At 40.6% G+C, this 12843-nt stretch overlaps 1 protein-coding gene across 3 annotated transcripts in view; it reads left to right on the top strand.

Moving 5' to 3' along the window:
* Positions 1-2666: 2666 nt before the first annotated feature.
* Positions 2667-12843, top strand: part of LOC120549173 (apoptosis-stimulating of p53 protein 1-like) — a 51963-nt gene continuing 41786 nt past the window's right edge. The window contains exon 1 of one of the 3 annotated variants that reach the window (XM_039785856.1): positions 2667-2930. In XM_039785856.1, coding sequence (XP_039641790.1) covers positions 2922-2930 — 9 coding nt within the window. In that variant the 5' untranslated portion in view covers positions 2667-2921. Of the gene's footprint in view, positions 2931-11791; positions 12338-12843 lie in introns of those variants that run through there. The other 2 variants (XM_039785855.1, XM_039785857.1) reach the window with 2 other exon arrangements.

Consider the following 12843-nt stretch of genomic DNA (forward strand, 5'->3'; position numbering starts at 1 on the left):
GTGTGTGTGTGTGTGTGCGTGTGGGGCTAGCTCTGGTGATGCTGTCTGAATGTGGCCAACAGGGTAGAGTGACAGTACCACATGGAGCAAATTCAAGGATGATTGGTTTTATTGACTGACCTGACAACAACCCACATGAACTAACCTTGAACAATAGAGCTACAGTGGATGAATACAATAAATGCCCATGACTTGGGTTAGAGACTTTGATTCGTTAATAATGCGTATCTGAGGAAGAGATGTATTGACAATGTTGCTTTTCATTGCTGCTTTCTTTCATGTTCATATCCACACAAAGAGACAGCTGGCTGATTTCACTCCTCACTCAATCCTGGAGCATTTTTTCAAGACATTAGGGCAGTAAGGTGGACTTCATAGTCAGAAGAAAGTACACGATTCTATTTCCCTTATTTTCTCAAGTGGTGTTATATGTAGGGACGATCCTCCACAGTTACAATTAAAGTGCTGTACAGAGTGATACAGCAGTAGTACATAGAGGCAACACACACCAACAAGAAATAACTACAAAGTTTTCTAACAAATAAGAGTCTTCTTGGTAAATACTAATTGGAAACAATAGCTTTAGCCGCTTGTTGTCAAAAGGCAAACTTCACTTATAGGTCCGCAAAATGCCTGAGTGTACAGATACCATTAGTTTGACGCCAGTAACTCTAATGCTAAACTTCAAGTGAATTAAGCAAACTTTACACTGACCACCATATCAGTATATATACTGATATACAGAGATGAAAATAAAATATTCTAGGGCTGTGCTCGACTGAAGAAATTCTTAGTCAACTAAAACTCATTCAATTGTATCGACTAATCGATAAGTTGATTTAATCGACAGATCTGTAAATCTGAGTTTCTCCGCAAAGAGTCATGCAAAAGCACCACTTTAATACTTGTGTTTACCAGAGATGTGCTCGTACGTTTCTTGGAAATAAGTCATTCAGCATGAAGAAAGCATAAAACATGACTAATCGACTAAAGAAATCTAAGTTGACTAAGACCAAAACGACTGATTAGTCGACTAATCGACTAAGAGGGACCAGCCCTAAAATATTCACTCCTCTTAAGCAGCAGTCAGTGGTCATGTTGAAATGTTTCCCTGTTTAGCTGAGTGTTGGTAGTTCCTGTGGACGGTAGAGGGCGGCAACGTCCTGCCAGATGGTTTAACTTTATAATGAAGTCATTTGTACTTGGATTGAGATGTGAAAAGAACACTATCAATCTTTTAAATGTTTTTCAGCGCTGTTGTAAATCAATTTCTGTTCTCAAGGTTGAACACATTATTATACAGTAATAATGATGAAGCTCTGCAGTAGGGAGTGTCAGACAAATGACTTAACAAATGCAAAGTTACTACTGTAATGTGATGTTCCATATTATTATGGTTTGTACAATGTCACTTGATCAGCCAGGACACACACACACACACACACACCACACACACACACACACACTCTACCTCGTCCTTGGCAGCAGAGGACAGCTCTGTGATAATCTGCTGAATATATGACAGCTGAACATCTCTAAACTCGCTAAACTACACGGCGCTGTGTGTGTGTGTGTGTGTGTGTGTGTCCAATGTCCGGTGGAGTCAAAAACTGCTATCTTTATAGTTTAATAAATTATTTGAATTACAGATGGAGGGCTATGAAGACAGAAGACAATCATCTGGATTTAAAATAAATGGGAGAGTTGTGGCTCCATTATAGTCCCCATAGGATTGTATTAAGAAAATACTATGACACATAATAACGTTATACTGAAATCACCATTAATCACCACGGGCATGGTGAAATAAAAATGATCCACATATTAGAAGTGTGTTAGTCAGAGCCGGCCCGACCCATAAGCGAACTAAGCGGCTGCTTAGGGCCCCGTGGCTACCAGAGGGCCCCCAAGAGCGCTTGAAATGTCCCACAATAGAGCTCACAACATAGCCGGTCTATTTAAAGATAGTGTTGCTGCTAATAGGTCTCACATTAGTCTTTAAATGCGTATTTGTACATTATGAGTGCTTAAACTAATATTTACAATACACAAGTTGGTTAAGTGCCAAGTGCAGTGGCAACATGTTACAATGTGGAGAGTCCCCAAACCAAATCCTGCTTATAGGGCCCCCAAAAGTCAAGGGCCGGCCCTGACTAGAGTTACATAACGGCTACTGTAAATTGGAACGCTGAACTGTCACAAGTTAGCTGTAATATTGTAGGAACACGTTGTTGCTGTCTCACAGCCGAGGGAGGGCGCTCTCACTCAAAATAACATCAATTCAAATCTCCCGAAAATAAATTATATTGGGGGGATTGTTCCACCAACTATTTTTGCTACATATTCTACTGAACCTGGAGGCTATTTACCGCGAGGAGGAGGAGGAGGAGGAGACCGGGGGCAGATGGGAGAGATAATCGGGACGGTGACCCAGTTTACCCCGCAGACCAAACCGGAGGACCGCCTGCTGATCGACCAAAGGATGAAATCGGTGAAATTCTGACAGTGAAACTACAACTGGTGTTTTCAGCTTTCCCACTCCAATTTCCTCTCTCGGTGTAAAACAGCAGAGAGAGAGAGAGGCGTGCGCGCGCGCGCGCGCGTGTGTGTGTGTGTGTGTGTGTGAGAGAGAGAGAGAGAGAGAGAGAGAGAGAGAGAGAGAGAGAGAGGAAGGAAGAGGGAGGGATTGAATGAGGAAAGTGGATAGGAGCTGGAGTTTTAGTTTTTTATGAGCATCTGGATATCTGACCGGAGAGAGAAGAAGAAGAAGAAGACGAATTTGGATGTATGGAAAATTACCTGAAAGCAGAGGAAGAGAACGAAAAAGCTCTATTAAAGAAGAAGTAAGGTCAGGAAAGAGGGAAATAAGGAGGAGAAAGTTGTTTTTCTAACGGGACAGGAGGTGGACCCGACCAGCAGAAATGTTGCCGGTGAGTTTTCGGCTTGGCTAACATATGCAACATACTCAAATGCTAAAGACTTCAGAGCTAACCTAGCTATACAGTTGTGGGCGCTTTGAGTTAAAAAGCGGACGTGGAGCCAATACGGCAAGCTGACATGTTACCTAATGACACTTGAAATATTCATTACGAACACGTGTATCAGCTACAATTAAAACAACTTTTATACACTATAACTTTTTTAGGGCATATTGTCATAAGCTGCGCATTTTCACGTCAATTTTCAGAAAAGCAGGGGGCGTGAAACGAAATAGTGATTCTATTTTGCATAATGTAGCCAAGCAAGACGCTTTAAATCGTATGCATGTGTTACATTGTAAATATGTATTCAATTACTTTATAGAAACAAACGTTTCATCACCATTTAAAAAAACCGTGATTTACTCAGTGTCTTGAGCTGTATCAATTTGCCAAATTTAAAAAGAACAAAACCGGAAGTTGTGTGCTCTGGTTTCAAAATGGCAACTTAAGAGTGTAGAGTTTATGCATTAAATATTTTAAAACAAAATCCTCCCAAAGCAGAAAGATGTCAATTGTACAAATAATAATAAAAATAATAATAAAAATTATTATTATAATTATTATTATTATTGTGCTGGTGAAGGTGGTTCTAAAATCGGCACCATAGCAGAAAGATATGTCCTAGACCTTGAGACTGCTGCTAAACATCCTGTGAAGTTGTCTTGTTTTGTGTGTGACATTTTTGCAGACCTTTGACATATGTTGATGCCTCATAATCTCTACATAACTACTGTTTCTGGCAATGAATTAATGCATTTGTGATTTTCACCTACTTTCACTGCATTTGCTTTACTCAAAAATGATATCCCGTTCATCAATTAGGCTTTTATTTTGAAGGGTTTAATCAGAAGTCCTGCTTTTCTTCTGGCTGTCTTGACACTATTGAGTGAGTGAGTGAGTGAGTGAGTAGTGAGTGAGTGAGTGAGTGAGTGAGTGTGTGTGTGTGTGTGTGTGTGTGTGTGTGTGTGTGTGTGTGTGTGTGTGTGTGTGTGTGTGCGTGTGTTTGTGTGTGTGTGTGCGTGCGTGCGTGCGTGCGTGCGTGCGTAGTGAAAGTGCTCATCCATAAATGTTTAAAAATATTTGGATAAAGAGAGATGCAATTGCATATGTAATAAACATGGACATGCATTCAGGCACTACTACTCTGCCCAAATACTGAATGCTATTTAAAAATATTAAAAAAGCAAGTGCATGCATTTTAATAAGTTTTCAAAAATTAAAGATAAAAAAATAATCTCTTAGCCCCCTCATGTCACAATCATAAGATAGTTTGTACCTGCAAACCAACAGTAAAATCCTAAGTAAACCAAACCATATTCTTGTTTCCATCCTCTCTAGCTCTCTCTCTCTCTCTCTCTCTCTCTCTCTCTCTCTTCTCTCTCTCTCTCTCTTTCTCTCTCTCTCTCTCTCTCTCTCTCACACACACACACACACACACTGAAAACACTACACTGCTTTGTGGCTGGGTTGAGCTGCTGTCAGCTTCGGACAATACACTGAAGATATAGAGATGTGTTTACTGCAGAGAGAGAGAGAGAGAGAGAGAGAGAGAGAGATAGAAAGAGAGAGAGAGAGAGAGAGAGAGAGAGAGAGAGCTTCTACCTTGACCTTTGTCCATGACAACTATTGGATGGGTTGCCATGAAATTTGGTCCACATCATGTTTTCTTCAGGATGAATTGTAATAACTTTGGTGGCTTCTCACTGTCAGGTCAACATTTTAATTTATTTAATACTTTGGTTTATAGACAAAATGTTATCAAATGTTAGCATGCTGACACACCGTGAGCATGGTAAACATTATACATGCTAAATACAAGCGTGTTGTTATTGTCAGTTTGAGTATGTTAGCATGCTGACGTTAGCATTTAGCTCAAAGCAGTGCTGTGTTTGAGTTTCCTTTATTTTATTTTACCAATCTTCACAAGGCTAACACATTTAGCCACATAGCATTTTGAATTGACATTTAACATCGCAGCTGCTACAATTAGTCATCTCTCACTTTTAGCATAGTTTTCAACACTAAATATAGCACATGCTAAATGTCAAAATTAAGCACAACAAAGTACAGTATATCCGACAGTATTAGCAGGGAGCCTACTGGGGGGTGGGGGGGGGGGAGGGGGGACATATTCATAATCTTGTGGTTTGCTGTCATCATATATTTCTAAAGGATCACACCTGTATAGGAAAAAATAGATTCTTGGAAAAGTTTCTTTTGCAGGGTGATATGAATGTATCCTGAACTTTAAATTGTTTCAATAATTAATAGGCCTAAGTATTGATCTGTTGTGGGCAAGTTGGCACTATTTGTTACCGACTTACTGAGATTGCTATGGGATTTCTGGGAGGTAGTTCTAGAGGCGTGTTTTTTTTTTTGAAAACGCAGATGAACATAAACGATTCAGAGGCATGCATAGTAGGAGGTAGTACTGACTTACAGAAGTGTAAGGATTGTTTCTTTCTCAATGAGCTGAAAGCCCATGCTTCACTGGTCGCATGCAGTTCCTATAGAGACGCCGCTGACTGATCTGTGTGTATGTGTGGGAGTGTGTTTGGGTGTCCGCAGTGGGAGCTGGGGTGTCTGAAACACAAAATCACCTCCAGCTGTCACTGTGTTCCCCTCTGTGCTCTGTCACACACACACACACACACACACACACACACACACACACACACACACACACACACACACACACACACACACACACACACACATGCACGCACACACGCGCGCACACACACTCTGCCAACAGGGAAGTTAGGCTACTTTTGTACTTTGGGATTTGCATTTCTGTTTTTTTTTTTTTTTTATCCATGCGCTTTACTTATGAGCTTCAAACTATATGTCTTCAAATAGTTTTAGTTTTTAGTTTTTTTTTTATACTTTTTTTTAGTTTGAGTTCGCCCTGCCTGTCTATGGTCCCCCAGTGGCTAGAAATGGCGATAGGTGTAAACCGAGCCCTGGGTATCCTGCTCTGCCTTTGAGAAAATTAAAGCTCAGATGGGCCGATCTGGAATCTTCTCCTTATGAGGTCATAAGGAGCAAGGTTACCTCCCCTTTCTCTGCTTTGCCCGCCCAGAGAATTTGGCCCGCCCATGAGAAAGAGAGAGACATCATGGAGTACATCAAGCAAAGTGGAAGTTGGGCAAGGCCACACCCCCACCCTCCACCTTGCCCCCCCCCACCCCTCCTCCTCAATAGCATTTAAAGCTACACACACAGAAATGGCACATACTAAGGAAAGCTCATTGTAGGACTGGCTCTAGTGGCTGTAATTCTGCACCAAGGCTGAATTTCGGGAAAGAGACTTCAGATACAGTATTAGGGGACCACTAAGGTCTATATAAAAGCATCCAAAGAGCAGCATGTCATGGGACCTTTAAGAAGCACATTCACTTATGAACGGGATTAAATCTCATTCCATTGTTTATTCATTGTATGTTGCTCTACATAACAGTCACAACCCAGTTCCTAAAGTGTAGGCTAATTGTAAAGGCACTATAGACTCATTAGTCTGTCTTCAAAGAGTGCTACTATGTATCTGACTCTATATTTAAGCTTGCAAATCCCCCCAGTTTATGAGCAGGTGTTACTTGAAGCAGCCTCACTGGAAGGACAGTACGGCAGAGCTATTTTCTCTTCAGCGTGTAATCCTTTCCTAATTTTGATGGATGCACTGACTAAAAAAGGATGTCTTCACGTGTGTTATTTAAATGGCAACGGTTTCCTCCACTCCCACACTGGCTGCTCTACCCTCCCATAATGCATCATTATCTAGTGAGCAGACCGTTTAAAAAAAAAAATCTTTCCTGATTTCATTCAAGACCAAAGAGAGTTCAGGTGTAGCCCAATATCTAAGATGAGATGCAATCTATTTTTTAGGAACCGCAACAAAACACATAGGAAGAGTCAGTGGGCAAGCGTAGCAACAGTCTGACAGATGGCACAGACCGAAAAACCATTGCACTCCCAGGAGGACAGCTCTCCTTGAGTGGTTGGCACAGCGGGTATAAGCACGCTACACCCCAGATCACAACAGAGTCCATCATCGTTTACAATGATTTACTAGCACAAACACAAAAAAACGCCACAGCAGCCTGGACACTATCCAATCATATCTGTTACATAGTTCACAGTCACAAAAATAAAACCAATCCAGCAGATTTAAAGAATGTATGATTAGTTTTGCTTTAAAGCATATTGCTTTGACATCACTTCCTGGCTACCCTCTGTTCCGCTAGCTTCTTTAACTTAATATAATCTCATTCAGCTTTTTATTCATCAGTCTTTATATATGTAAGAATTAGGGGTGGTACGGTTCACAAAACCCACGGTTCGGTTCGTATCACGGTTTTAGGGTCACGGTTTTCAGTTCTGTACGGTTCTTGTTATTTTTTCTTTTAATCTTTAACACTCCAGAATATACTTCAGCATATAGCTAAAATTAGCATATTGAATGCATGTTGCACAAAACATGCACACAGTGGCAGTTCTATATTGTTTTATTTCATCATAGGTACCATGAAATCCAAAATGTTCCCACACACCAGACTATAAACGACGCTGGCGCATCCTCCAGCTCTGGGCAGCCTCTCTCCCACTTGACATTTCTGCACGTGACGTGACCTGCAGCGGCACCCCACTCCACTTGAGGAGCGGTCGGCTCGGTGTCTCTCAAAATCTGACGAAAATCTTTTAAACTGACCTTTGTCGATCTGAAATGAAGACAGATTCAGCAACTGCATGGCCTATTTCTCGCTTAAAATGTTTTCAGAAACACGTTTCGGTGAACTATTTTAGTACAATATGAGATCGTATTCTGAACGAGCCGCCATGACAGTCTGTTTGGAAATTAGGGACCAGCCAGACCCATGTGACGCAATCGTCCAATCAGCTGCCATGGGTTGCGTTTGTCATGCCCATCCCGCTCGTCATTTCCAGTAAGTGTTTTAACATAGGTGTCGAAAGCAAGGGGGTAAGCTTCGCTTCAGAACTCGAGCCATCTATGGCGCCATTTTGTTGCTACCTGGCCATCACCTCCCGTTAGCATTCCGCTGAGCGCCATTTTATTTTTTACGTCACTTGACTGCGAATAACTTTACATCTGAAGCGTTTAAAGACTCTATTTGTCCAATGTTTAGTTCTAAAGAAACACGACAATGTAAAAAGGCCCATTAGCTTGTACCTCACGTTATGGCTCCGTAGCAGACGTTTTTGTAAAAATAGGCTAACGATTGTGTCATAACCAAGTGACTTACTGTCGCATAGTAGAGGAATTACCGTATAGTACAGGAGAAGCTCGCAGGCAGTTTTGACTTACATTAGCTGTTTAGGTTTAATTACTAATGTTAACTAGCATGTTAGTTAGCAATAATTAGCCTGTGCCTATGTTATCTCCTTACATATACCTACGCTCTCCCTCTCTGTAAGATTGGGAATGATTGAGATTTCTCTTGGCACAGCTACCAGAAGACTTACAACTTTCAGACAGGTTGCTCACGTCACATTTACGTTGTCTCTGTCAGTTGGAGGCTGCGCAGTAAAGCTAGCGATCACCGGAAAAGTGCTTCTAATATCCTTCACTGGTCTCCATCCAGAGCAACGGGGTCTGTTGGTCCATTATATATATATGTCCATGGTCGAAAGTGAGCACTACGGCAGTAAGAGGTTAGTGCACTGACAGTGTACTGACGAACCGTTCGGTACACACATGCTCCGAACCGAGACTAGCGAACTGAGCGGTTCGGGTGTTTTTTCATGAACCGTACCACCCCTAGTAAGAATATATATAATCTTATGTATATTATATATCTTATATACTGTATTTTATAATATAGACAAATCAGCATCGGCTGCAGCTGTTTCGATAAGAAATTGAAACCTTTGTGATTTAAACAATGATTACTGTGTTAGCATACATACACCACATGTGTCAAACTCATGTTTGACACATATTTAGGTTCTCAATACATTTTGGCCCGTCTAAGTTTTTGTCACTTTTGCAGAGGCTTTTTTTTAAACCTTTTTGCCACTGTTTCAGACTTTTTTGGGGCTTTTTTTTTTTCCTCCGTTGTTTTGGTTGCTTTTGCGATCTTTTTTGTTGATTTTTTTTCTGACTTTTTTGGGGCTTTATGTCGACCAAACTGTAAGTTAGAAGACTCTATGAGATATGCAGTAATACAGTCACAGATATTTGACTTTTTCTCTTAAATAAAAGCATGTCAGTAAACTCTACATGTTTGGCCCTTGGTGTGAGTCTGTGAGTCTCTTTTTCCAGTGTGGCCCTTAGTGAAGTTGAGTTTGATACCCCTGGCATACAACAAACTACAGCTTGTATGAAAATTGAAATCATCATCACTCTCCTCTGAATTATTATTCTCCCAACATTTTAGCTGTAATCTCTGGCTGAAAACGTCTACGTCCTCTCTGTCCCTCTGATCCCTCAACTCGCTCACGGACACTTTTTGACAAGCCGTGACATTATAGCTCGCTCAAGGACTTATTGGAAATGGTGTTTGCAGCTCAACGCTGAAATATTGAGTAAACAGCGACATTTGATCATTTTAAAGAAATGACTGCCTTTATCTAAACATAGGTAGACACACGACATGCTGCTGAGAAAGGATCTGTTCCGAGGCTGGATTTGGAGTTATTAGCATTGTTGCAAATGTCAAAGGGCTTTTGAATGAAGTTGTCTTCCTTCTGGAACAGAACCTGGTTTTGGTGTGACTTCAGCCCTCTATACAGTTGTCCTTTCACTGGGCAGCTGGTGACAGCTGATGAGCATGGTGTCTCACTCTTACCGAGACATGCATTCACTGGTCAGCTGACTTTAGTATTCCTGTACAGAAAAGCAAAAATGTGTAGGTTTTTTTTAAACTATAAAAAGAATACATATATACAGTATATATATATATATATATATATATATATATATATATTTTTGTTCCTGCACTGACTTTACTGTTTGAACTCAATGTGATGCGATGTGTGTAAATCTGACTACCTCTGTTACAGTATTTGGTTGTATTTTCTGTAGTGGGTGGAATAACATTTTGTTTATAATATGGCAGTCCGAGAAAGTGCTTTAATCATTTATAACAAAACACTGCTTCTTCTCAACTAAACTCACATTGCTGTTTTGATATGAATCTAATGAAAACTGTTACCTCACCCTTTTCATTTTCAATTCATTCTGGTTCGTGATGTGCTTAAAGTAAAGGGTCATAGTGGAGTGCGGCGTCTCCTGGCAGCAGTTTTTAAAAGATTGTGGGACATAAATATCAGTCAGATCCACGAGAGAACTAATCTGTGATTGAAGATTTATTATTGCTTGTGTGTGTGTGTGTGTGTGTTTTCTGTCAATTCCAATAGATGCAATAGAAGGCTTGTTGTGTCTGTTTTGAGCACATGCACCAAACATGTGACCTTGTGTGTGTGCGTGTATGTTTGTGTGAGTGTGTGTAACAGAGAGAAAGAGAGCGAGACAGCTCGTCTGCAAATGTACCTTCTCTGTGTGTGTGTGTGTGTGTGTGTGTGTGTGTCTGTGTGTGTGTGTGTCTGTGTGTGTGTGTGTCAGTGTGTAACAGTGCAGTCATGCTGCTGTATATCAGTGTAGCCTCTCTAATCTCTCCCGTCCAGCACCACCACTGCTGCTTCTGGACAGCTTCACTCCACACCACACCCCCCACAGTAACCAACCAATACACACACACACAAACACACACACACACACAGGCCTACAGATATATGTATTATAATCTAATAATGCTGATACCCATGTTGATATTTATAATATAAATAAGTAATGTTTTTGTTTTTTTTAGTTACATTCCCTTAAGTCTAGACTCTGCTGCTGGTCATGTCTGTCATTCAGAGGAGCATTAAGGCTTTTTCTTATCCTTTTACAGTAATTGTCTGTGAAACATATATAAACGTATTGTTTTCTTATTTGAACAATTACCTTGCTTGGAGTGTACATGATACAATAAAAGCACAGCTAAAGATATACATTTTGCTTATTGTTTCCTACAATCAGGCTTAAGTAATTTAATATTTTTTACATTCAAATAAAAAGCTCATACACCATTAGTTTCTAAGTAGCAGTTAAACAAAGTGCCCTGATATGTTTCAGTGCTGTGCCGATAATGATTTTGCAAGTGAAGAGGTCAGTGTTGACCCCAAGCGACCTGGCCGGCTCCAGCTCTGCTGGACGCAGAGCTAAAAAAAAAAAAGGAAGAGTTTTGGCCTCGGAACGGCTGGGACTTTTTTAAGACTCGACAAGTCAGTTGTCACATGCTCGAACTAATCAACAAGTTAGTTGTGTAGCAATCTAGAAATGTTGTACACTATTCGGTAAATGAAAAATGTTGACATTGACGCTGGCTACATTACAAATATAGGAATAAAAGTATGGCCTTATATACATTTGAGTGAGAACACAGAATGTACAAAAGAGAACGATCTCGAGCGTTACATTAATCTACCTCGACAAGTATTTTCAGTGGTTCATCACTTTTTGTATTACAATAAAAGGCAAGTTTGAAAATGCCTGAAAAATCCAATTATTTAAGGTTATCCACAGAGTGTTATTTTGTTAGGATGAAGACACCGTCATAAGAAAGTAAACTTTCTATTACAACCTTAAACTGGGTTACGCCAGTGTACAGTGTAGTGGCAATGAAAGTGGTGCAGGTCCATGAGTCCTCTTAAGGATAACTATACATTCGAGGCTGATGAGAAAATTCCTCCCACCGGACTCAAATGATTTTAATGTCACGCCTCTGACTTTTTAACCATTTTAACAATAAAAACAGAAGCACCTCCATCATATCAGAGGCGGACGGTGTTTATGGACCGTATCAGATTTGTAATAAAAAACAATATCAGCTCAATATCACGATCTACTCCCACTATAACAGGCATGAAAAGTGTCCAGATTCGTTTTCTTATCTCCCATCATCCTCTCCTCCTCACCCTCTCTCCCTCTCCTCATATTTACTGAAAGGCGACTCCCACCCTTCCCCTCCTCCCTCACTGACACTTACTCTCATATTTGTATTTCCTACCCCTGCGCACTTCACACTTTGACATTCACCCATTTCAACCACTCTCCTTCAAAGACGCCACTTCTGACTCTACTAATTACCTTAAATACCAAACACACACATGCACACGCACGTGAAAAACACACACTACTGTGTGTGTGTGTTTTTTTGGCCAATGGTTTTCCAATGAAGCGTTTCTTTGGGCTGGTGTTGGAGCGACTGGTGTTTGTGTCTAAGAACCTCAAACTGAGTCAATGCAGAAAACAGAAGAAGGAGCAGCTCAGAACCAGGACAACCAAACCACTGGTGAGTGAGAGACACAATAGCTTTACTTTATTTTGAATCAAATGTATGTATATATATATATATATATATATCACTAAAGGATTGGAACTTGCATTAGGTTTTGTATTTCTTATGAATTTTTACCAACACAATTGGTCAAATTAACAAATTACAGTGACAGGCAGTGTATGCTAGGAAAGCACAGATTTTAGAGGGCTTTACTGTTGTTTAGTGTCAGGCTGAGGCAGAGGGAGCCAGGCTGGGCTTTCACTTCAGAGGATGTATGCCAGCCACTGTTCCGTCCTGCCAACCCCCTTAAAATGCAGACACTGTTTTTACATGCCCTGGAGTAACTAATAAAATGAGCATTGGTGTGTTTTTTGTTGTTGCAGCAGACACACTAACAGGGAGGCTGTTTGTCACTGCCTGCATGGAGTCTCACTCTCTTTTTCTGACTATCTCTCTCTCTCTCTCTCTCTCTCTCTCTCTCTCTGTCTCTCGCTCTCTCATGCCTAAAATAGCCAGTC

Source organism: Perca fluviatilis, chromosome 20 (genome assembly GCF_010015445.1).
Source record: "Perca fluviatilis chromosome 20, GENO_Pfluv_1.0, whole genome shotgun sequence".
Taxonomy (NCBI): domain Eukaryota; kingdom Metazoa; phylum Chordata; class Actinopteri; order Perciformes; family Percidae; genus Perca; species Perca fluviatilis.